At 34.2% G+C, this 24967-nt stretch overlaps 5 protein-coding genes across 9 annotated transcripts; 2 read left to right on the top strand and 3 right to left on the bottom strand.

Moving 5' to 3' along the window:
* Nucleotides 1–623: 623 nt before the first annotated feature.
* LOC8288956 (proteasome subunit alpha type-1-B) lies at nucleotides 624–3830 on the top strand. The gene is made up of 2 exons (XM_002510368.4): nucleotides 624–1227; nucleotides 3141–3830. The coding sequence occupies exons 1-2, from the start codon at nucleotides 877–879 to the stop codon at nucleotides 3618–3620; spliced, it is 831 nt and encodes a 276-aa protein (XP_002510414.2). The 5' UTR covers nucleotides 624–876; the 3' UTR covers nucleotides 3621–3830.
* Nucleotides 3831–5025: 1195 nt separating this feature from the next.
* LOC8288955 (uncharacterized sugar kinase slr0537) lies at nucleotides 5026–8231 on the bottom strand. The gene is made up of 8 exons (XM_002510367.4): nucleotides 7982–8231; nucleotides 7074–7337; nucleotides 6893–6964; nucleotides 6765–6803; nucleotides 6513–6620; nucleotides 6066–6163; nucleotides 5833–5944; nucleotides 5026–5579 (listed from the first exon to the last, which is right to left on the bottom strand). The coding sequence occupies exons 1-8, from the start codon at nucleotides 8144–8146 to the stop codon at nucleotides 5331–5333; spliced, it is 1107 nt and encodes a 368-aa protein (XP_002510413.1). The 5' UTR covers nucleotides 8147–8231; the 3' UTR covers nucleotides 5026–5330.
* A 3291-nt stretch (nucleotides 8232–11522) lies between these two features.
* LOC8288954 (gamma carbonic anhydrase 1, mitochondrial) lies at nucleotides 11523–15113 on the bottom strand. 5 transcript variants are annotated; one of them, XM_048371158.1, is made up of 6 exons: nucleotides 14880–15113; nucleotides 14541–14684; nucleotides 13500–13625; nucleotides 13250–13401; nucleotides 12741–13034; nucleotides 11523–11779 (listed from the first exon to the last, which is right to left on the bottom strand). In XM_048371158.1, the coding sequence occupies exons 1-5, from the start codon at nucleotides 14992–14994 to the stop codon at nucleotides 12756–12758; spliced, it is 816 nt and encodes a 271-aa protein (XP_048227115.1). In that variant the 5' UTR covers nucleotides 14995–15113; the 3' UTR covers nucleotides 11523–11779; nucleotides 12741–12755. The 5 variants fall into 5 exon arrangements, with proteins under 5 accessions (XP_048227115.1, XP_048227114.1, XP_015577077.1 ...); XM_048371157.1 differs by having other exon boundaries at nucleotides 11523–11782; XM_015721591.2 differs by lacking the exon at nucleotides 11523–11779 and adding an exon at nucleotides 11814–12280.
* Nucleotides 15114–17073: 1960 nt separating this feature from the next.
* On the bottom strand, nucleotides 17074–20069 carry LOC8288953 (gamma carbonic anhydrase 1, mitochondrial). Its single transcript, XM_002510365.3, has 5 exons — nucleotides 19831–20069; nucleotides 18861–19004; nucleotides 18111–18236; nucleotides 17864–18015; nucleotides 17074–17665 (listed from the first exon to the last, which is right to left on the bottom strand). Exons 1-5 carry the CDS (start codon nucleotides 19943–19945, stop codon nucleotides 17387–17389), a joined length of 816 nt encoding a protein of 271 aa, XP_002510411.1. The 5' UTR covers nucleotides 19946–20069; the 3' UTR covers nucleotides 17074–17386.
* A 2042-nt stretch (nucleotides 20070–22111) lies between these two features.
* Nucleotides 22112–24418, top strand: LOC8288952 (protein RER1B). The gene is made up of 4 exons (XM_002510364.4): nucleotides 22112–22385; nucleotides 22794–23168; nucleotides 23766–23946; nucleotides 24074–24418. The coding sequence occupies exons 2-4, from the start codon at nucleotides 22819–22821 to the stop codon at nucleotides 24125–24127; spliced, it is 585 nt and encodes a 194-aa protein (XP_002510410.1). The 5' UTR covers nucleotides 22112–22385; nucleotides 22794–22818; the 3' UTR covers nucleotides 24128–24418.
* Nucleotides 24419–24967: the final 549 nt, after the last annotated feature.

A 24967-nucleotide genomic window follows, 5' to 3' on the forward strand; every position in this document is an offset into this window, starting at 1 on the left:
TGAAATTTAACTTATACAACTCGCATTTTTATTGGTTTCAGCTATCCATACTTCCAACGGTAACATAAAAGCTCCACTTTTATTTTCTTCACCTACAAACCAACAAAGATTTTGATGTATATATTATCTTCTGGTAGATCTTCTTGGCAGTGAATCTAGTAAAGTAATTAAGGTTTGAAAAGAGGAAGACCGCCTTTTTATGGTAAATCTGAGGAGCATCTCAGGCAATCATAGCACCAAAGAACTCAGTATCTAAAGCACAAAAAGAGATAGTGATCATATGTTAGTTGATCTGCTTTTTCGTCTTCCCTTTAGGATCTGCTTTAGCTTTACTTTATAAACTTAACTTAATTGTGACTACCAACTCAGCTTTACTAGCCAGAAGATAGTAGAGTGTCCAAAAGCTGAAAAGACAAAACGAAAACAATTTCTCTCCTTGTTACTCTGTCGTGCAAGAGGAAAATTTCCAAGAACCCAATCAGTTATCAAGCCCACAGCTTTTGGGCCATAAAATTTATATGTTAGCGTCGAAGTCCATAAAACTATTTGGCCCGGTAAACATTGGGGCCGAAGATTATTCGAAGGGGAACTTCACACATAAACGGTGAAAAAGCAAGGTAACAATGGATGTACCGTACCGTAATAGTTCAGCTCTGTCCCGTGCAACAAGTCACCGTAGTCTAACCAAGCTTGAACAAAAAGAAAAAGAAAAGAAAAGAAAACCTGCAATTGTTAAAAATACAACATCACTCTCTTCTTCTTAGCAACACTCTAATTCAGAGACAAATCGCACAGGCACATACTCATAAATTAAAGAACAGAGTGGTGTGTGTTAGTTGAGTGTGAAACGACAGCGTAGATTTAGAAAGAAAAAAAATGTTCAGGAACCAATACGATACAGACGTTACCACATGGAGCCCAGCCGGACGGCTATTCCAGGTGGAGTACGCAATGGAAGCCGTAAAGCAAGGGTCAGCGGCAATCGGACTCCGATCCAAGACTCACGTGGTACTCGCGTGCGTTAACAAAGCTAACTCTGAGCTCTCATCTCACCAGAAGAAGATCTTTAAAGTCGATGACCACATAGGCGTCGCTATTGCCGGTCTCACTGCCGACGGTCGCGTTCTCTCACGATACATGCGATCCGAATGCATTAATTACAGTTTCACCTACGAGTCCCCACTTCCTGTTGGTCGGCTCGTTGTTCAACTCGCAGATAAGGCTCAGGTTCGATTTGTTTTGAACCGTTATTAACCCTAGATTTAAGGACTCCTTTTTGGTTTTAATTTTTCTTTTCCTTTGATTAGTTCGTCTGATGTTGAGGGACTATTATATTTTAAGTTAAGGAGTTAGGGTTTGTTTTCTCTTAATTTCGCTTGTTGCCTAAATCTAGTGTTCTGGAAAAATGTTGCACTATATTCACTTGAGTTGCTATGCAGCTGTTTGTAGGATATCTTGATTATCGAGTAATTCGAGTATGTTTAAGCTTTTATACAGCTTTGATTAGCATAATGATGGCCTTGGGATTTAGATTTTCACAATGGACTTTGTTTTGTATGTTAAAGTTATTGGCTTGAAACTTTCCCGGGACTAAAATAACATGAGCTCTCTTAGAAGTTGTAACCCTGAGCTAATTTTGCTAAAATTGGATTACATTTCGTGAAATTTCAGTTCTAATTTGGTCATGAGCACGTTCTTAATATATTATTTGTTTTCATTCCCTTGAGCTACTGTTTTCAAGTCAATTATTACTTTTTTCTTTGTATGCTTTCCTAGTTGATCTGTTTACTAAGTTCATGTTTACTTACTTTTATTGCCCTCTATTGCTTTTGACTTGATTTTCCTTAATTAAGTAAGAATCTGATTAAATTTAGTCACTATTCAAACATGCTGTGGAAGAATTCTCGTGTCGTTGCTGTGGCTTATTTTTTCCTGTTGTTCCTTTATCTATAACATGCTTCGTTTAGATGAGAACACATGTGGAGTTCATCTAAAATAGTATGTCTATATACATATGCAGAATCAAATTACTTGAGTGAAATAAATCAGTGACATATCAGTTATTAACAAGGTTATTGTGGAGATTGCATCCATTCGATTTATACTTGTTTGTGTTGAGTCACATGGTTTACTATAGTGCCATGTTCCATTCAAATCCAGGCTCTGCTCATTTTCAGTTTTAAAGACATTGTATGCATTGCTTTTGTGGTAATTGGGCGAGTAGAAAAGAGGTTTAGATTGGATGAGAGAGTGCTTTTGTGCCTGCTATTTATATTCAATAAAGGTGCTACAATGATTTATTGGATATAAGAAGTTGATATGCGATATTGACATATTTAAGTGTGATCATGTAAAATGTGAACGATTAACTATTGTGTAGATGTTATAGTGTTAAACACGAGTGTGGTTGTCTATTAAAATTTTTTAAAATTTTAGCACATGAGTTGATGCTTTTGGACTGAGTTTGTTGAAATGTGAACTATGTAGATTCCACTAGAGCTTATTAAACTTCCATGATTTCACTTACTACTCTTGCATTGGAATGTCTCTGTACATCCAGTATGGATACCTTAATAACTTTGTACAAGTATTGGTATCCTAATATACTGCAAACATGAGTATATGCAGTATATCAGTTTAAGTTTTGCACAGTTTTGCTATTGGGATCATCCTTGTGGAAGTCATGTTCAAAAAGATTGTTAAACGAACTTAGTTAGTTGCATCTTAATGATTGTAAATAGAAAATCTTACTGTGTATGTGCGGGATAAGGAAAGGGGCCTCGTCCATGACCTTCCTGATACCCGCCCTGGGGTCGGTCCTTTCATCCTATTACTTGTACTGTTGGTCCTTAACAGGAAAATATGCTTTACACATCATGTCCTGGGGCTTCCACCCACGGTTGAAGGGAAAGGCCCTTGACACGAAATTTTTTCGCAAACTCAAGAGTGGAGGTTATATATTTAGATTCATATATGTTTACCCCCAAGTCATTGCCATGCACTAAATTACTGTGACATGCTTGTTGGTTTAATTGTTGGACTGACTGAGTTTTTTTCCCTTGTGATAAGTTTTAGTTTTATACTGGTGAGCCTTACATCCATCAGGAGTTGATGTAGTTGAAACACATATTTGAATGCAGGTCTGTACCCAACGCTCTTGGAAACGACCTTATGGTGTTGGTCTTCTAGTAGCTGGCTTGGATGAATCTGGAGCTCACCTCTACTACAATTGCCCTAGTGGGAACTACTTTGAGTATCAGGCTTTTGCTATTGGATCTCGCTCACAAGCTGCAAAGACATACATGGAACGCAGGTTTGAGAACTTCATGGACTCTTCACGGGATGATCTGATCAAGGATGCCCTCATTGCAGTTAGGGAGACCTTACAAGGAGAAACCCTTAAGAGTTCCATATGCACAGTTGCTGTAGTAGGAGTTGGGGAGGCATTCCATGTACTGGATCAGGAAACTGTACAGCAGTTAATTGATGCATTTGAGATTGTTGGAGAGCCAGAGGCTCCTGCTGCTGAACCTGATGCTGCTGCTGAGGGTGGTGGTGGTGCTGCTGCTGACCAGGGTGGTGCTGCTGCTGATGAGGGTGTGGCCCCAATGGACATATGAGGATGCAAACAACAATAGCTGCTTCTCTCCTAGTCTTGAGTTGATCTTCACAAATGTGCTTGGAAAATTTAGTTGAAAATGAATGGCACCGCGGAAGACATTTTGTGTTGGATTTTCTTTATGCAATTTATCTTTGCCTCATTGGTGCAGACATTTTTATGTTAGCTTCTGGTTATATTAATACTAAAAAACTAAAGGAGATTCACTCAACTTATTGATGGTTTTCCTATGTGATCTGCGAGTCTCTGATTTGCCGGAGGGAATTAGTATTGCACTGACCTGGGGCAGGCAATAAATTATTATCCCTTTTGTAGTACTGCCGGGTTTTCACCCTCTCGTGAGCTCATCATCGGATCTCAGGGCTGAACGCATGTGTAAAGTGTGCATCCCGTTTTAACATGTGGGCTTAGCACCCCCAATCGGAAGATGTAATGTAAAAATTGGAAATCATCTGCTCAGTTGTTCTTCTGAGATAAATTCCCCCCTTCTATAAATACGAGGCTTCCAAACTGGTTTAATTTGAGGGCTTCCTTTAATGGTTTATTTCGCTCTTATATAATAATCAGTCAGTCTTGTCATTATGGAGCTCTATCGAAATGTTCCTTAATAATGCATCCAAATGTTTTTGCTAAATATAAATGGCTCTCCCAATTTGTCTTATGATTTTGTGATTTTAGTTTAATTCGATCTTTCAACTACACGGATTGTAATTTTTAAGTTTGTTTTATATAGATAAACATTATGCACATTGATAATTATGGCATTTCAAAATGCGCTGCAAATATTTTTAGTGAATTATTTACTATAAAATAATATTTATTCATTTTATACATTCTAAAAGAAATTAAAGACTCTTTGTTACTTTACAAAATTCGGGCACAACAAAACAATCAAAAAGAGTTCTACCATTAAAGAATTCAACTGCATGTGAACAAAGTAAAACAATCGAATTGAATATGAACATCGTCAAAAGGTCGATGGACATGAAGATTGGACGGTTAAATAGGGATGAAGAGATTGAAGATAACTTAACAGATAATGATTCAAGAGTTGTTGATTTGCAAAGGGATACAAATTTAGAGTTTTCTACAGCGCTGGAAGTAACAAAAAGGAATGGAAATGATTCACGAACTGATAGTAATAAGTGAGAATTTTAGGGTTTTAAAATGAGAATTAGATTCAATTAATGGCTTATGTGAATCCCCTCCAGATAACAAAAGTCAAATTAGTGGTAGCAACTCATAAAGAGTTGAATCTATTGAGAAATTGGAATCTCCACTGAAAAATCAGAACTTGTTTCTCAAGAATTGGTATTAGAGCAAATGAAAATGGAATTTGTTTCTGAGACAGCTCTTTATTTTATTATTATAACTAAAACTGAGTTCAATTCTAAAAATACGACAAGTTTGGAGGAGGAAGGGAAGGCATTTATTTATTTAGCCAAATGCTTTTGTCAAGCGAAAACATAATAAAATCAGCTAAATACTGTTTTTGGTACTCTTCAATTTATATCCACCGCAAGTGATAGTCAGGTCTCACAAAAAACGAGACTTCTCATTCTCAGTGACTCAACAATCAATTTTTCCCTTTTGTTTTTGTTTCATTTCAGTAGAGAAATAGTTGTCTTGAATTTTCATAGAATTATCCCAAAAATGCAATAACAACTGCCTCTTTTCTTATATGAGATACTAAATCACATGAATTGCGGATTCAATTGCGGATTTCAGGAACAGGGAGGCCTTTAACTTGTAACTGCTTATACATCCATTGCCGGTTCTCTGGGGTCACTTCGCCCCCAAGGGAGCGAACAACAGATCCACCACTACATGCACCCATTTTGCAGCATTCTTCCAAAGTTAATCCCTTGACCAGTCCATACAAAAACCCGCTGGCAAACAGGTCCCCTGCTCCAGTGGCATCAGTTGCATTTGCTTCCCCAATGGCTGGAACCCGGACAATCTGACATGTTGGGAAATCTTTAATATAATGCCAATGGTAGAACACTAGATAAACGTAGCAAAACAAGTGATACAGAAATGACATAGACCCATTACTTTTCTGAATATAACAATAAGTCTGATGCTCCCCTAAATTCAGAAATAAGTCTAGGGAGGTTAGACTCCACAAAGCAAACATAACAAGTTTTCACAAAAAAATTTAAATTCTTCCAGCCGCAGCTACAAATGGTAAGAATCTATGAGAAGACGCTAACCTCTTTCTTATCTTTTGCAATGCACCCATTAGAACCTAATGTCACTACAGCCCAGTTGCAGTGTTTGGCCAAGAATTCTAGTGCAGCTTCAGGATCAACCTTTTGCTCGCCTCTATAACCATTTCAAGAGAAATAAGCAATCCATACTGAAGAAAGATTGCAAAATAAAAATCTGAAATGCTAAAATAACTTGTATTAGGATGTTAAATCAACATAACCAAATCAATAATCACCTCAGAAGCTCCACTGCCTCATCCTCATTAGCAAAGCAGAGGTCTATGTCACCTGACTCTAGCAACTGAAGAAGAGGTAATCTAAAGTTCCTCACCATCTGGCAGAATTAATTAAAACGTTGAGTTAAATATTGGATAAACTGAAGATTGGGGCTTTGAGAAATCTATTATCAAATGAAAGGAGAAAAATATGCCTCAAGGAAACAATAAATTTCTTGCTGACTTATGAATGACACGATATTATGACAAATATGCATAATACAGAAAACACAAAAACTGAAACACATGTGGGCATCAACAATATAAATAAAGTTATTTCCATAACAAGTTTTTGATTACCACTGAAGTGGCCATCTACTACTTGATTGTTTAAATTGTTTGATTTTGAGAACCGAAACTGGCCTTGTATTCAATCTGAATACAAAGATATGCATGACTAAAACATACCTCAAAGCTAGCCAAATCCAATGAGACACAAAGACCCTCTTGCTTTGCGATCCGAATAGCTGCTTGAATAACTTCAATATTGAATATTCCATATCTCATCACTAACCACTGCAGTAAAGGTAATATTAGTAATTTTTTTAGGACTAGCCATGACAATTTGGGGGAAGAATAAAAAGAAAAGCAAAGCAAAGCAAAAGGAACATGTAGAATATAATTGAGACACAAATTTAATCCAAACGAGAGATGCCTAACCTTCGAGCCTTTAAAATCCTCATTGATCAGTTCGTTGGCCTGAAGAACAAAGCAACAGAAACGTCTGAAAAGACTTAACTTTGATGACAATAAATGTAGGTAAACAAAAGACACAAAGAAACATGCACCTGAACTTTCACAGCACTTGAGAGGCAAGGCCGCATTGTACGATTGCCCAAGGCATCAACCAAGCAAACACACTGTGGCAACGCAAGTTACCAAAAAAGCTTCAAATTTTGAGAATTGGAGCACAAAACTAATGCACGTAAAACTATTCCAAAAATAGAAGCTTCGAAAGACAAGGATTACCTGGCCAGTGGGTCCTATTTTCCTCCTCAATCTAGAGAGGTTCACCCCACAAAAACCCATATTACTCACAAATAACTTGCCTTCATCATCATCCCCATAAGCCCCAATAATACCACAAGAGACACCAAAACCTGCACTAAGACCTCGAATAGTATTGGCTACGCTGCCACCGGCAATTGTCTTAATAGGAGATGCATTATCAGGGGAAGTGATCATATGGGTTTCGACCTCTCTTAAAATATGCTCAAGTTCTTCAATGGCAACCTATACATATTCCAAAATTTTCCACTTAACATGTCAAAAACACAATAATCTGCATTAACTCTCATTACTTGTGCTTGTAAAGGTAAAAACAAGAACAAAACCCATTTTGTGCTCATTAGGGAAAATAATTTATTTATTTTTAAAAAAGAAGGTAAAAAGTTGAGAATAATAGGAAAAAGACGTCTATAACAAGTTATAATTAAGAGGAAAAGGACACAGAATAACAGGAAAAAGTACAGCACGTAGAGTCGTACTAAACTAATAAAGAAGACAAGAATATAGGGATTCGAATCGAAGAAACACATGAAAGTCAGACGCGCACACTGATAATCCTAGTAATTAATAGATGCTATTTAAACTTGAGGACTGGTACAGCCTGAGTAATAACTCCAAACACCCAGAACTCGATGATCCTAGCGTATAACAGAAGAAAAGAAAAAGGTATCTGGAATGTTCAAAGAAGTGATCTTGATGAGATGTACCAAAATGCAGATTTATGAAAAAGAAGAAGAAGAAGAAAATATGCATGAAACCGCAAATTGAGTATACCCAGAAAGAAAAAAAGGAAAAAAAGAAAGAAAAGAAACCACTTAAGATTGGAAATAAGCTAATCATAACTAAATCTTGAACAAGAGGGCAATTACGGGTATAGAACCACCACGGTCACCGGGAATTTGATCAAGCAAAGACCAATCAACACGAGCAACGTGGTCGATGAGAGCAGCTGGCTGGAGACCGAGCACGAGGGGAGGAGGAGGAGGAGCAGCAGGAGCAATTTCTATGTTCCTGGGCAAGGCTTCTGCTCCCATTTTTTTTTTCTCTCTTCCTTCGCCTTTTCTTTTAACAACCGCTGCTGCCTCGGCCTTGCCCTCTCACTTCAACATCTTCGCTTTATATTTATAGAACCCCGCCTGCATTTATGGTCCCACACTACTGGAAGCTGAGTTCGACCATGTTACTCCATACGGTTTTTGTTTACCAAAATAGCCCTAGAATTTCAATAGATGTACATAAAATACCACTACATTAATGTGGTCTCTATGTGGCATCCCATGCTTAATTTCTGTATTCGAAACATTAATGTCATCTGGACAATCAATTAGGTCTTGATTTAGTGGTACATGGTTACATCCTAATGCTTTTTCTAATTACAATTTTATTTTAGAATCGTATGGATTTAAAAAGCTTTGCTGCTTTCAATGCTCCGGTCTGAATATTAAACTTTTAAATAAAAATTATGAAGTGATCCAATTTGTAATAGCTATTGTTTAATCAAATTTCAAATAAATATGGACCTAGGTATTCTGCATTTCATATAAAAAAAAATAGCCACCCTCCTCCTTATGCATCCCATAAACCCTATGTTAAAAAGGTTGTGTCTTATAGTATGATTTTAGAAGTGAAAAGCAAGATCTGCATTTATTTACTTTTTTTATTATTTTTAAACTGGGTATTCATTTACTTGAGAAAACAAAAGAGAGCCTGATCTGCAATTGGTAAAAAAAGAACATTCAATTCCTGTTGTGGAAATGATTATGGAGGAAACTAGTAGGCATTGAGAAAGAGCCATAGGTTCATTAACGTAATTTGAGTGTATTGCAAATGGAGTTGTTTCTATGGGCACTTGATTTCTCTTTTGACCTTCTTCTTTTTGCTAAGTTCGCATCATCAACTGAGGTTGGTGAAATGGGAGTGTGGCAGGTTTTGGATGTTCTTTTTTTAGATAAAGAAGGCTGAAATCACTTTTACCAGTTTATAATATGCATTTATGATCAAGATTCAGTATCCTATTCCTAATTGTCTTAGGAGAAATTGAGAAGACATAGAATCCTATTCCTTTAATAATTAGACAAGTTTTTCCTAAAAGAAAATAATCACTTGATGGTGCGATTCTTTTTTTCCTAATGGATCGCTAATTTTACTTGCCGACTGAAAGAGCTCCATGAGTTATAATGGAAGTATTTCCTTCTGTCTTATTTTTATTTAATCAATGGATCCCTCCATTTATGTTGGAGAATAAAATATGATAGCGAACCAATTCATTTTTCATCCAAAAAAATGAAGATTTTCAATTTATTTGCACTAAGATTTAGTCTCATCTCTTGTATTAAACAAATACTTTCAATTATTTTCAAAAGGTCAATTCCCAGTTTCTGTGCTGTTTTAGAGTGTACGACTTTATCAGCACAGCCGTAGACTTCCATCAAAAGCATACACTGACTCAGCTGAGATATATATGTATACACAAGTTGTCTTTTAACTTTTTCTTTATTCCCCATTCTTCTCTTTTTTAACTTTCTTTCATTCGCCAACTTAAATTTCTGAAACTTATTTCCAGCCATTATGAGTGTGATTCAGAACAGGACTCCCATGGCTTTTCCCTTTTTTTGTTTTGTTTTGTTTGGCTAGTTTGTTTCCAGCTTTTGATTAGAAAGGCTTTGTTTTAATCAATATGAATATCAGAATGCTGTGTAAGATCATCATTTGCTTTTCTGGAAGTGTATGGATGGATGGAACTAGCATCTTCTCAATTTACGCTTTAGCACTGAATGAAAATTTAGATTGGCTTGAAAGAGTCCTAAGAACATGTACAGCCTAACCTACTCCAATTCTAACTTGCCACTGCTGCTTCACTTGTTTTCCCCTTTTTCTTAAAAAAAAAAAAGAAAAAAGAAAAATCTTTTGAAACTCGCCACCACAACTGCTTCTGCTATAAAAGCTTCAACCACTACACATTATTTTTTATATCAAAATAAAAGTGACATGTGCAAATGCAACCATGATTTACATTGTTCCACACAGAAGAATAAATAAATGAGTAGATAAAAGAAAAGCATGATTAGCAATGAAATCAATAGAAAATAGAAAGAAAAAAAGGTCCCAAATTCTTCATCGAACAGATAGTTTAGAAGGTGTAAATAGGACAAAAACAATGGAACAAACAGTACCCAAAAAGAAAAAGAAAAAAAAAAAAAAAAAAAAAAAAGGAGAAAAGAAGAGTTAGGACTTGAGAGGGGTCTATAAAGAGAAGGAGTGAATAAGTAGAAGAAAAGAGGAAAAGAAATCAAATAATAATAAGAGATATGGATTTTGATTAGAAGGACGAATCCCTTTTGTCGTCAACCAAAAGACACCTTTAACTTAAATCACGGGGAAAAAAAGAAGAGAGTCATTGGCTTTTTCAGATTCGCGAGCTATCTCCAATAATTGCTAAAAGAATCTAATCATCACTAATATTTTTTTCATTTAATACTTGCTAGGGATCCTCCCCTTTCGGCACATGCCTCCCCATAGGCCTGATTTCTCATCTCAGCTGCTTCCACTTTGCATGCTCAAATGCTCTTTTTAATTTTTCAGAACAACAGAAATTCAATTCGGGAATTAGCCAGGGCAAGAGGGTGAAGTTTGATCTTAGCATTTGACTCTAAGCTTCGTCTACATTGCAATGCTATCCATTTCATATGTCATGAAAATGTATTATACATTTTAAGCCACACTTTTTCTACAATTGAATATATAATTTCACTCTTGTATTTTCCACATTCATGTAATATTTTTAACCGATTTCACATCTAATTTCATTTACAAAAGCGCATATTAAAACAAGCGACATTCATGTAATATTTTTAACCGATTTCACATCTAATTTCATTTACAAAAGCGCATATTAAAACAAGCGCTACGACATGTACAAATTTTAATAAATTGGATAAATTACATCGTATATAAATAAAAATTCAAAAATAAAAGATATAAAGGAAAACTAATCCCTGCATTAGACAAATTCCTAAATTCTCTTACAAATAAAAAAAAATAATAATAATAAAAAAACTCTAGCTCCTCATTTATTTAATTAATTGCCTTAAGAATCTTTTAAGTATTTATTTAGTCCTTCAAGAGTTCATGATCCATTATACTGAAATTCTAAAATTATATAATATTGGTTATTTAACAAATTGGTGAGAATCAAAGAGAGTGAGAGTCGGTTAGTAATTTAGGATTGAAAGACATAAATCTTCATTCAATCTAGAAATCTTCTTTCAAATCTAAGAGAGAGAAAGAGATAGATGTCCACATTAGCTAAGTTAAATCATTTCAGGGGTCATCCATTGTTTATAATCACTCTTTTCCATACTAACACTATAAAGTAAAATAGCATGATTAAATTAAAATTCAGACATAAAATCAGTTAAAAACAAAAGGATGGATATGGTATTGGTTAAAATAAAATTTTAAAAGTGTAAAAGGTCAAATATGAAAAATATGAAAGTAAAATTATGTATTGAACCCTTTTTCTAGGGTCCACTCCACGGCCATCGCCGTCGTCGTCATCATCATCAAATGTCACTTTATATGTTAAAAATATAATGGCAGCTCCCCTCCACTTACTCGCCACTTCACAAGATCAATGATCCATTCATCACATTGGTCAATGGCTCCTACTTCTTGTTAAGAAAAAAAAAAATGCACCACTCGTGGCATAAATGATCCACACAGTTAATGAATTTACTAAAAATACAAGGCATTGTATTTACAGGTAAAGCAAATAACACACACAAATCAAGGAAACACACTAGTGAAGAATAAGGAGGAACGACCCAGGCCGAAAGGAAAGAAGTATCGCAGGGTCACTTGAGTTAAAGTTGCTTGCATCTGACCACCTAGCCCAACAGAAATTTCCAACTAAAACTTGATATCACACCACAACAAATGCCAGAACTAACCTCTCAAGTTCCCATTAATCTTTCCCTTCTTTTTATCTGCCTGGGGTATTTCTATGGTTTCACCCCGAGAATAGCTCCTGCCATTATTTACTTTCCAATCTATTCACCCTGAGAATAGCTCCTCCCACAATTTAATTACCTTTCATACAAGCATTTAAAGCTTCGACAGTTCTTCTGGTTATGTCCAAAGCAGCCACTCATTTGCAGCAACATTGTTGCCTTGCATGCATATATACACAAATCATACACCCTCTTCAACCTAGGTTTCTGGTTTCATTTAAACATACACAGATTTAATTATTTAAAAGCTTCCAGTTCCAGATGATAGAAGTAAGCATTCACAGTAGATGCAAAAGTGTGCTTATAACAGAAACTAATTAGTTGGGCCATCTCCGAACTAACTTGATACCAGAAATATGGACGACCAAAATCATATAGAGTGGGTACAAGGATCAGATAAACATTAAAAGATCCTGCTTTATGACATTAACTTCTCCCATGGAAGAAATCGTTTCTGAAACAAGTTGAGCAGAGACAAAAGCTAAAAGGGAGCAATAAATCAGCCCTAAACATGTCTAGTATTATTAGGAAAGAAAGTGATCCCATCTTCATGTATTTGCACAAACCAACAGCGTTTCTTGAAAGTTAACTCTCAAGTTCTCAATTTAAGAAACAATACCTCATGAAAAGTAGCTCATATTGCCTTGGGTGCTTTATCTGGTAAGACATTATCTGGAAGAATAAGTTCAGGTGGAGTTTCACGAACAACACCCAACATTGAGTCATACTCTTCATCCCTACGAGCAAACTTCTTGCGGAGAACCTTCTCAAACTCAATCTCATCAAAAGGCTTAGCATTCTCAGTGGCATGAACCTGTGCAAGATTCGAATAATTGGTGGCAGACTGCATAATAAAAGCTATCTCTTCATCAGTTAGCTTTCTCAGAAACCTTGCAGGATTGCCTCCCCATACCTGCATATATTGCAAATTATTTAAGCCAGTATATTATGGATCATGTCCTCAAAATCTTTGCTTTAAATAAAGTGAGCCTGAAAGCAGCTCCAGAAATGGGGACTCGTTGGGTGATAAAACTAAGTACTTCAGACCAAAGTGAATAGTATATGAAACAATTACCAACAAAATAATCACTATAAGACAAGCTCCAGAAATGGAGATTGCAGACATACCTCTCCCGCAGGTATCTTTGTGTTCTGTCTTACAAGGGCTCCAGCAGCAACCATGGCATTTTTCTCAACAACAACGCCATCAAGAAGTGTTGTTCCCATACCAACAAAAGCCTCATCCTCAACAGTACAGCCATGAAGAACAGCACTATGGCCTGCCCAGTTCAAACTTTAAGCCATAATAAACAGGAATTTGAAATCTTCATCAGGTTAATTGACATGAACATATAACAACTAATAACATATTGCTTACCTACAGTGACATTATCCCCAATAATAGTTGGTAGTACCTTCCCACTTAAATTAGACTTTGCCACATGCACAAGGGTGTTATCTTGTATATTAGTTCCAGATCCAATGCTAATGCTGTTTACATCACCTATAGACAAAGAAAAATTTACATTGTTATAAACGAAACCAGCTGAGATAACCACAAAATTTTCATTGTCTACCTCACAATTAGCATCCAGTTCAAAACGTACAAGTTTGCAAGAAATCTTTCAACTCCGAAAACACTTAGAGGGTTACCTTCAGCAGAGAATAAACACACGTAATATGACCCTAAATTGGTTCTAAGAAATTTGGGGCTAAATATAAGTGAAAAAATATAGCCCCATGATTAATTCAAAACCAGATTGGTTCTAACATCTTGTTATTATTAACTCAACAAAAAAAATTAAACAACTCTGCAACCAGGACCATTATACTCCTTTCTGCTTGTTTTAGGGAATATTTTATCTTTCTTGCTATTTACAGAAAGAAGAAAAAAACTAGAAACTCAATACAAGAAGAGACCTGATATCGATATATAACCTTGATGCAGAGTAAGCCTAATTCAACTCCAGATAGGATAATTATATTAAAGCAAATTGCAGCCGGACTAAAATCAAACATAGCCTTGACAATAGTCCAAAAGTTATGTTGAAATCTATTGATTAGCGAAAAATGAAAAGTTCATGGAAAAAATTAGAATTTTATTAATTAACATATCAACATGAATTTGGAAGTGTTAATTTCTTTTGTGCAAAATGAAAGAAAACAATTGGCAAAATCAATCACTCAAAGTATGACTGTTAAAACTACAACATTCAATGGTCTCAATCTCAGCCACACATAATTATATGTCATATGCCATGATTAGCACACAAGAATACAGCCAGTTCATCCAATCCATATACACATAAATTATAATTCTACTGGCCCTAAACCAAAGTCCAAATGATAAAAGAACAAAAAAAAAAAAACGATACATGCATATCACACATTGTAAAACAAGAAGCGTTAGAGATCATACCTCTCAAAACACATCCATACCAAATAGATGCACCTCTTCCAACTTGAACATCACCAATGATTGAAGCACTGGGGGCAACAAATGCATCCTTATCAACCACAGGAGCTTTATCAAATACGTTCATAAGAGTTCGATGTCTAGACACTAAAAATATAAACCAGAATCAGTTATTTGCCAAATGCAAAACTGAAATTAGAATACTCGATAACATTATGATAAGAAATTAAAATTAAGCAAGTCAATCTTAGTACCACCTGCTACAACATCTATTAATTTAATTAATTCAGGGATGAACAAAATTGGATGGGATCTAGGGTTTCGGATAAATAAAGAACTTACATTGTTCTTGAAAGTAGTAATTGCCTTGGAGGCGGCAGCCGAGACGATCAAGAGCTTGGCCGGTTTCCCGAATCCAGAAACCGATGGAGTATATGGCTCTGCCTAAGGTCCCCATCTTCTTCTTCTTCTTCTTCGATCGATAAAAATGCAGGGTACACTGTAATGGGAGTGAAGGAGGAGAAATGGTACTCTGCGGGTGTGGGTATGATATCAACGTGACGAATGAGGGCAAAATAGAAATGTTATTTTTCAATGTTGCCCTTGCCCAGATTGATATACGACATGCCGCTCGCGAAAATAATGACTGGTCCTTCCCAAATTTATTGACGGACAAACGAATGACACGACAGGCCGTATACATGTAGTGGTTCTCAGGCTCCAAGACAAACTACCACTCCTCAATAAACAACAGCTCGTTTTGAGATATGAAACTTTTCTTTGAAGGCTGTTTGAAATGAAGTGACATTTAGTCAAAATCAATAAATGTGTTTGAATTAAGGCTTTAAAATTTAAACTTATCAAAAATCTATGAAAATAAAACAAAAGATCGTGAAATTTTAAAATTTTAAAATTTCTGGAAATGTATAAAATTTATATGGCAAAAGGTATAAAAATATCTTTTAATTTATTAGTAAAGTTCAATTAAGTTTCCATTTTTCTTTTCAATTAAATCCTTTAATTTTTATAAAAGATTCAATTAAATTTTTATTTTTTTTACCAATTAAACCCATTAATTTTTATGAAATGTCCAATTAACTAATAATGCTAATAGCGTCTAAAATGTTATTAAGAGTAAGGATTCTATTATTTTGAGAGCACAAATAATAACTGCTTTGAATATTTTAAAATCACGTTTATATCACATAAGTGAGAGAAAACCACTTCTTTTTTATTTCTACTTCTTTTTTATTTTTACCTATATCATAGCTCCTATAATTATAAAACCTCTTTCCAGGATTGGTATTTCTCCATAAAATTACATTTTTGTTAAACCTTATTGGAGGTAGTGAGATGTAATATAACTCAACAATTTGTACTCATCCTCTACTTATAAATGAGTGTGATAAAGAAGACAAAAATATTGTTATCATTTTATGTGAGAAAAGAATCACTACTGTAAATTAGGATTTATAAATACTAATTGTGCAAAAATAAAGAAGAAAAATTTGTGTTCTCTCCTTCACATAATATAAACATGACTTTAAAATATTCAGAGCAATTATTATCCGTACTCTCAAAATAATTGAACCCTTACACTTATCAGCATTTTGAACGTTGTTAATATTATGGATTAATTGGACCTTTGTAAAAATTAATAGATTTAATTGAGCTAAAAATAAAATGAGAACTTAATTGAACCTTTTATAAAAATTAATAGATTTAATTGAAAAAAAAAATAAAAACTTAATTGAATTTTTTTAATAAGTTGGACATTTTTATATCTTTTGCTAATTTAAAATGGTAATTGATTTGTTATTTGTATAAACTCTCTCTCTCCCCCTATATATATATATTTTTTATTTTTTTTTGGTTGAAGCAAAGCCCTATATAATTTTTTAGCAATTTAAATTTTTTTAAGAAAAAACTAAATAGAATCCCTCCCTCGTTGAATCCGTCGATTCCTGGGATAAAATTGCCAACTTTTACATTTCATTTCTTGTTTTCTTTTAACTTTTCTACACCTTTTATTTTTCTTTTCAAAGCAATTTCTCTATTCATATGAAAAAGAAAGAGATTTCTGGACTAAAATACAAGGCATTACCCAAACACATGATCCGTGAATTAAATAGCCAATTCCCGTTAACCATGCCTAGCAAAAATTGCTTTTTATTTTTATTTTTATTTCCTTTTTCTTTCTCTCCTCTCCCCCAATAAGAAAAGAAGATACTAACAAATAATGATCGGTGGAGTCTTGGTCTGATTACTTGATCACGCCTTCAAGGCTACACCTTGGCGACAAAATTCTTTTGACCGATAAGACTCCATCCACAAAATGCCTACACACATCTGCAGCAGCCTGAGCCTTGTCCGTATGGACACAGCAATCTAATCATACAACCCTTTTGTCTTGTCATAGGATTAACTCATTGCACCATTCTACCAGCAATTCATAGACTTTCTTTCTAGATTTCTGATTTAACTACACAATATAACAACAGCTTCCAGAAATTCATTGGACTATGCAATCAAAACAAATATAAAATCATTCCTGAAATAACTTGATATCAGAAGCATGGATAGACAAAATCTCTAGTAAAAGCAACATTAAAACATCAATACGAATCCTACTTGGCATTACTTCCCTCATGGAAGAAACAGAGCGAATAGCAACAAGTAGAGCAGAGCCTTAAATTCAAAAAGGAGACATGTGTCTATCCTAAATACGTCTGATATTATTGGGAAGGAAATTGATCCCTTCTTCATGTATTTGCACAGGACAACAAATATTCCTTCAGCCTCAAATATGAAGATTTGACCTTTTAAGAGACAATACCTCGTGAAAAACTTTATTGTGCCTTTTGTTCTTTATCAGGTAGGACATTATCTGGAAGAATAAGTTCAGGTGGAGTTTCTCGTACAACACCCAGCATTGAATCATACTCTTCATCACGACGAGCAAATTTCTTGCGAAGCACCTTCTCAAACTCAATCTCATCAAAAGGCTTAGCATTCTCAGCAGCATGAACCTGTGCAAGATTGGAATAATTTGTGGCTGACTGTGAAATAAAGGCTATCTCTTCATCGGTTAGCTTTCTCAGAAACTTTGCTGGATTGCCTCCCCACACCTGCACATATTCCCCTCAATTTAAGGCCGGATTTTACTGATCCTGACTTAGATATTCTAATTTACATTCCAAAAACTAAAGCACTTCACTCATACTGCATCCACATAAATGCAGCTTAAAGAAAATATACATATTCAAGCATAAAGAAAATAAACAATATGCCAACATCCTCTTGCAGATAGAATTTATAGTAAATACCTCTCCAGCAGGAATCTTAGTGTTCTGTCTCACAAGGGCTCCAGCAGCAACCATGCCATGTTTCTCAACAACAACACCATCAAGAAGTGTTGCTCCCATGCCAACAAAAGCCTCATCCTCAACAGTACATCCATGTAAAACAGCACTATGGCCTGTCCAGTTTTCAAAATTTATATCAGATAACATGAAATGGTTGAAACCCATATCAGGTACATATTGAACATCTGACCACCACCATATCGCTCACCTACAGTAACATTGTCCCCAATTATAGTTGGTATCACCTTCCCACTTAGATTAGATTTTGCGACATGCACAAGGGAATTGTCTTGTATATTAGTTCCAGCTCCAACACTAATGCTGTTCACATCACCTATCCACAAAGCAAATATTACATGGCTATTTACCAATTAAAATCAACAAAGCTAAACACAAAAGATTTTCCAAAATTCACATCCAATTGAACAACAGATATATATAACTGCCAACATACAGGTAAGTACTGGGTTGTATCCTTTACCTTCAGCAGAGAACCCTAATTATCACATCAAAGATTCAAAAGATAATTATATTTCACTGATTGGTTTAGACTACTATGACATGTTTAGATCATCTTCATAAAATCATTGTCTAGATAGCTGGTCAAAGTTATAGTTTAATCAGATACAGCAGGCAGAAGCGGACTAAAGAAAAAGAGTACAAAAGAGCAGAAAGAAGAAGTTGGTTCGACTAAGAAATCACACTGTCACAGCATGCAGACGTTGATTTCACTTGTCATTGTCTAACAATGATGTTTGTAACAAAATGCATATCTGAGCAATATTAGGCATGAAATATCATTCAAATGGAAGCTTATTAAGAGCACCCACGTTAATACATTTCTTAGAGACTTTCTAGTTTCAGTAAAGCAATGAAAGTTGGGTATGAATGGGATGTCAAAAAACAGAAGCATATCCATAATGCATCTTACGCAGTAAAGAATTGTTATGAATCATACCTCTCAAAACACAACCATACCAAATTGATGCTCCTTTTCCAACTTGAACATCCCCAATGATAGATGCACTGGGGGCTACAAATGCATCCTTGTCGACCATAGGGGCTTTATCAAATATGTTCATGAGAGTACGATGTCTAGACACTAAAACATAAACAGAGTTAGTATAGCCTGAATTATATTTCTCAACATCAAAAATAAGAAGCAAAATGTGATAAAACGTCTAAAATTTAATACAGGATCTTCAAATGGATTAGTAATGCATGCTACCACTTCTTGAATTCCAATCGATTACATAATGCAAGGCATATGATAAGCAGATTGGAGTGGACTAGGTAATGCAAGTGTAGAACATAAGAACTTTAAAGCATTAAGAGAACTTAGAACTGCTTCAAAACCAAGTATGTGAAGTATTCTCTAATCAATTCCCACTAAAATACAATCTGGGAAAGTTTGCGCTTTTAAGACAGCTCTGCCCTCCTCTATGGGACTTGAGGAATCTCACAAAACAATCAAATATCATAATCCACCCACTCAATAATTCCCTATGACTTCACAGCCTACCCTACATATAGGATATTAGACATACATCAGAAGAATCATATCTTGATAATAATATCAAAAAATTAGAGCGTCAAGGCACTAATGGGAACGCCAATGACAATTCGCCAATCTGAGAATTGACAGAAGATGGCTGACTATTTCACCAGTTCAAATTTCATCAGCAGTTGCATTAAAACGTACAGCTAAATCTTCACAATTAAGAAAAAAAAAAAACGTACCAAAAGCCTCTTATACAACACCAACAAGCTCGACTAACTTAAAGTGTTAGAACTAATGCTAACATAGATCGCAAAACTGACTGGCATTCCACAAAATTGACCTAATTTGGGAAAATAAAAGACAAGCTATAAAGAGGCAAATTAATAAAAATGGGATCTGGGCTGAAAAAAAGAACAAAAGAGCTTACGTTGCTCTTGGAAGTAGTAGCTGCCCTGGAACCGGCAGCCAAGGCGATCAAGGGCCTGGCCAGTCTCGCGAATCCAGAATCCAACGGTGTATATGGCTCTGCCAAGGGTCCCCATGATTATTGTTGTTCTTGATCGATGACTAGTGCGACGGGTTCAGTGACTAATTGGCTTTTTTCTTCTAGTTTCAGCTGTGTGTGCGATAGGCAAGAAAGCTGGAGGGCTGCAGTGCCGCTACCGCAAGGGTATAAGGTAGAATATCCGGTAGACATTGGAGGGCAAAATGGACTTTTACAATATGATAATGCTATGGGACTTATTTCCTAATTTGTTAAAGAAAAAATCAGAGTTTTGAGTTCTGTAAATGTTCATTTGTATATTTTGTGTTCCAAGTATTACATTGTGAATTACTATAAAGTTGGATTACCATTTGTTTCAAATCTTTTTATAAAAGTCACATTTTTAAATTTCCATCATAAATATTTTCCCTTTTTTAAATTTTAATTTTATATTAAAAGGAATTCTATCTTACTTTTGTTTACTTTAAAATTTTTAATCTTACCATCTTTATTTCTAAGTAAAACAAATACATTATCTCTTCTATGAATTTGCCTTTTTAGTGCATTCTATGGGATTCTTTTCATTCTTCATTGATGTTTTTTGTTTAATTTTGAAAGAGAATTTGATTTGGCTTCATTCCATTCCAGTATATTGATTCTTTAGAGATCGTAAGGATATTGTTTTGATCCAATGATTTTTTTTTTTTTTTTATTTAAAGGAAAATTGAGTATTTTATGGCTGTAAAGAAAGCTTTCAGACTTGCATACCCATTATTAGAATACATATTTTTACAGTTTTTCATGATCTAGATTAAAATATGCACTTAATATTCAAGTTGTCAAGCTACAATTCAGTACCTTTGGTGGTTGGGTGTATTATTACTATTTCTATATCACTATAATGGCTAAATTAGAATCTCAAGTTATTCTTTCTTTAACAAAGATAGGTCTAACTATTTTAGACTTATTATTTTTTCAAGGTTTTCGACGGTTTTTTCTTAAGGAAATATATATTATACCTCTTAAATTTCTTTTTTTTTTTTTAAAGAATACATATATCGACATTTTTATGAAATAATATATTTTACAAAGCTATGTATGAAAATAATTCAATTGATTAAATAAAAAATTCAAACTCTTCACAGTAATTTCAAGCATGCCTTTCCTGCTTTCTATATCCATTTAGTGAATATTATAATTCATCAAGAAAATTATAAAAAAGAAAATAAATAGTGATCTTGCGACATATAACAGCCACTATTTCTGTTTTCTGAAAATATATGTGTCTTTATTAGAAATAATCATAAGTCTAACTATATATATATATATATATATATATATATATATATATATATATATATATATTTATTTATTTATTTTTGAGATTTAAATTTTTTGAAATAGATATTTAATTTTTGACATATAAAATTTTTATTTTGACATCTGTATTTATTTTTGACACGTGAAATTTAAGCTTACGTATAATTTATAATTATTTTTTTAAATTATTATTCATAATTTTTGTTCCTAATTAAGCAAGAACTCTAATTCTAAAAGCTAGCGTATTAATTATTTTTAATATTATATTAACTAATAAATAATTTTCTAATCATATATTATTACTAATTCTATCTTAAGAAAAAATATATAAATTATATTTAATAATATATTAACTAATAAATTAATTTTGTAATTAAATAATAATTTTAATTATAAAAATTATATTTTTGTATTATATTTAATAATAAAATAATTTTTTAATTATACAAAAATTTTGATTTAAAAAAACAGTAATATCAATTATACTAATATATTAATTTATATAATATTAAAATTAATTAATCAATAATCTTTAAATAATTATATTAATAAAATTTTGATATTTTGAAAGAATTAGAAATATTTAAAAATAATTAATTTATTATTATTTTTTAAAATTTTATAAATTAATATTAAATACTAAAAATTATTAAATTAAATTTATTAATTTAATTTATAATTAAAATAATAATAATAATAATATCGTATAACGCATGAATAAACAACTAGTATTAATTAATATTAACAATAAAATGTAAGTAATTGGATTGTTATCTATAAAAACACATATTTAAAAAATTAAGTTGTACAGCTTTTATTTTATTTTTAAAGAAAGAAAAGACTGGAGAGAGAAATGAAAAAGAATAAAACTGTCACAAAAACGGCAAGGGAAGAGGTCGTATTGAGTGGTGAAATAAGACCGAAAAGCAACAGCAAGGCAAGTGAAAATCCATGGGTGATGACACCAGCCAAAAGTTTTCCTGGAAACAAATCGCAGTTTAGCCTGAAAATTTCTATTGATTTTGATTAAAGCGAAGTTGTAAGCCAGAGGAAAGAGAGGCAAAGCATACAGGAGATCAATTAGATACGTATGATAGATTATTTTTACCATTAATAGATCTGATCTGTACAGTGCTGGGACCATCCCTAACTTTGGGACTGCGACGTTTCTTAAAAAGGTAGCTTTTGTTTTTCCATGCGCTTCCTTCATTTAACTGATTACCCGTTTAAGTTTTTGCCATATAAGAACATACAGCTGTACTTAATGAGGAAAAGAATTAACTGAATTTTAAGTTTTGTTGCTAAATTGGTCTTTTAAATGCATGATCTATATGCTGAGCAGAATATGCCTTTTACTTAAACAAAAAAGAAGAAGAAGAAAGAATTTGTATTTGAATGCCTTTTCTTATTTATGTATTTTAGATTTTAATTTGATTGCCCTTAAATAAAGTGAATTATGGAACTGCTGTATCGTTTGGAATATCCATTGTAGTTTATCCAACAAATGGAGCCATAAAAAAAATTCTTGTGCTGCACATGAGACCCTTGAATTTAATTTTAATCTGTTCCTTGTTTTGGATGTGCAGGAGAATTAGAAGAAGTTACCAAGTCATGGAAGGAGCTGGAGGTGATACTGACTCCATTGTGGCACCTTTTGCCAAGTGGAGAAATGAGTTCTCAAGGACTTTTCAGTACTATTTGGACCGGTCAACTCCTTACCCGATGGAAAGGTGGCTGGGAACTCTTGCAGCTTCAGCCATTTATATGTTGCGAGTTTACTATGCTCAAGGATTTTACATAGTGTCTTATGGCCTTGGAATTTATATCTTGAATTTGTTGATTGGTTTTCTGTCGCCAAAGGTTGATCCTGAACTTGAAGTTTTGGATGGGGCTTCTTTGCCAACAAAAGGATCAGATGAGTTCAAGCCTTTCATTCGCCGCCTTCCTGAGTTTAAGTTCTGGTAATTGATGCATTCCTCGTGTTACTCTTTAGTCTGAGGATTTTCTTTTTTAACTTAGTCTTTGAGCATAATCTGTGAGTAATAATAGGTGCTAAATTTAAACTTCAAACCCCAAGTTAAATTAGTCTCTATTTGGCTCCAGTCCTAACAGTATATATGCTTTGGAAACGACAAACTTGTTATTTGTATAGCGTGAGTGCCACAGCTTATATGTAGAGTTAGCTGCCTGTCTCTGGGCTTTGGTTGGTGAAATGCTGTCCTGCTAATTGAGCATAGCAGTTCCCTATTCTGACTCTTGAAGCTTTGGACTATGAAATGTCTAATATTAAATGAACCGATTATGATGGCCTCATCATAGAATATGAACTAAAGATTATGAAACTGAATAAGGTAAAGCTTTAGTGGTAAGCGGGAAAATGAACATGACAGTGAAACTATGTTTGCTTGGTAACTGATGGCCCTGTTCAGAGTACTTACTGGAGTAATTTGTGCCTGTGCACATGGATAGCTTCCATCTGGGACATTCTTTTTATTTTAACCAAGTAGGACTTGTATGAATTCTAGACTCACATATTGTTCTATTGGTTGTGATTTCAGGTATTCAATCACCAAGGCTTTCTGTGTGGCCTTTCTAATGACCTTTTTTTCAGTCTTTGACGTCCCTGTCTTCTGGCCTATATTACTCTGCTATTGGGTTGTTCTGTTTGTCCTGACAATGAAGCGCCAGATCATGCACATGATCAAGTACAAATACGTTCCATTTAGTGTTGGAAAGCAGGTGAGAGCTTTGGAAAGTTTGAACATCACTGGCCCTTTTGCCACGATCGCCATGCTCAATCTTCTTGACATTTTGCATTGCACTTTTTGTATTTTAAAAATGTGACCGTCTTTTTGGTTATTGACAGAGGTATTCTGGGAAGAAGTCTGCTGCAAGTAGCAGCGGCATACTGAAGGATTGAAGTTTTTTGGGATCCAATGCAGCCTTCTAAACTACTAGCTTCTTAGGTTTTTGGATAAATAGCATGGTTACGTCTAAATTTCTAATACAGACGCAGAATTATACGGGTTAAAGATCCAGTTTTGTCTTTGTATTTATTTTAGCACTTTTGACGCAGTTTTTTAATTGGCTCGAAGATTTTCGTTACACACTTTTGTTTTATTATTCTATTTTTCCTTCTTCTTCTTCTTCTTTTTTGAAAAAGACAATAATAATAATAAAACCTTGTAGATGATGAACCTCCATTATTATATATACTGTTTGGTATTTATAGATATTTGAGCTGGCAGTGTGTGGAAATTGAAAGAAATTCCTTGCTGCTGGACCTGGTCAGACAGTATCTTCTTCAGATACATTAGTTTATTCACTTGTGTGATTGTTCAGCATATTGATTATTTACTTTTGCGACGTTCCTCCATGGGAATTTCGGCCCCCTTTTGTTCTTGTGCCGTTATGCATTTGCTTGGGTTGAGTTCAGACCCGGAGAGCTTCAGGTCTCAATTAGAAGCGGTGTTGGTCCAATTTGAATCTGACAAGAGGGGTAAATATCTTTTAGTACTTTAAACTGTCAGCTTGATTCAAATTTATAATCTCCTATTTCTAGTGCGACTCTGCATGTTTCAATTAGAATGGAATCCCTGAGAAGACTGATGAAGCAAAAATTTATTAGCTAAAGGCCTTTCCAAAGTCAGCAGAAGATTAGTTAAAAAACAAAGAATGATTAAGTAAGGGGCATTCTTTTCTCGTTTTTGTATTATAATCAAAATGCTTCAAGGTGGCCGCGGGTGCCCATGATTGTAAT

Source organism: Ricinus communis, chromosome 2, assembly GCF_019578655.1.
Source record: "Ricinus communis isolate WT05 ecotype wild-type chromosome 2, ASM1957865v1, whole genome shotgun sequence".
In the NCBI taxonomy this organism is placed as follows: domain Eukaryota; kingdom Viridiplantae; phylum Streptophyta; class Magnoliopsida; order Malpighiales; family Euphorbiaceae; genus Ricinus; species Ricinus communis.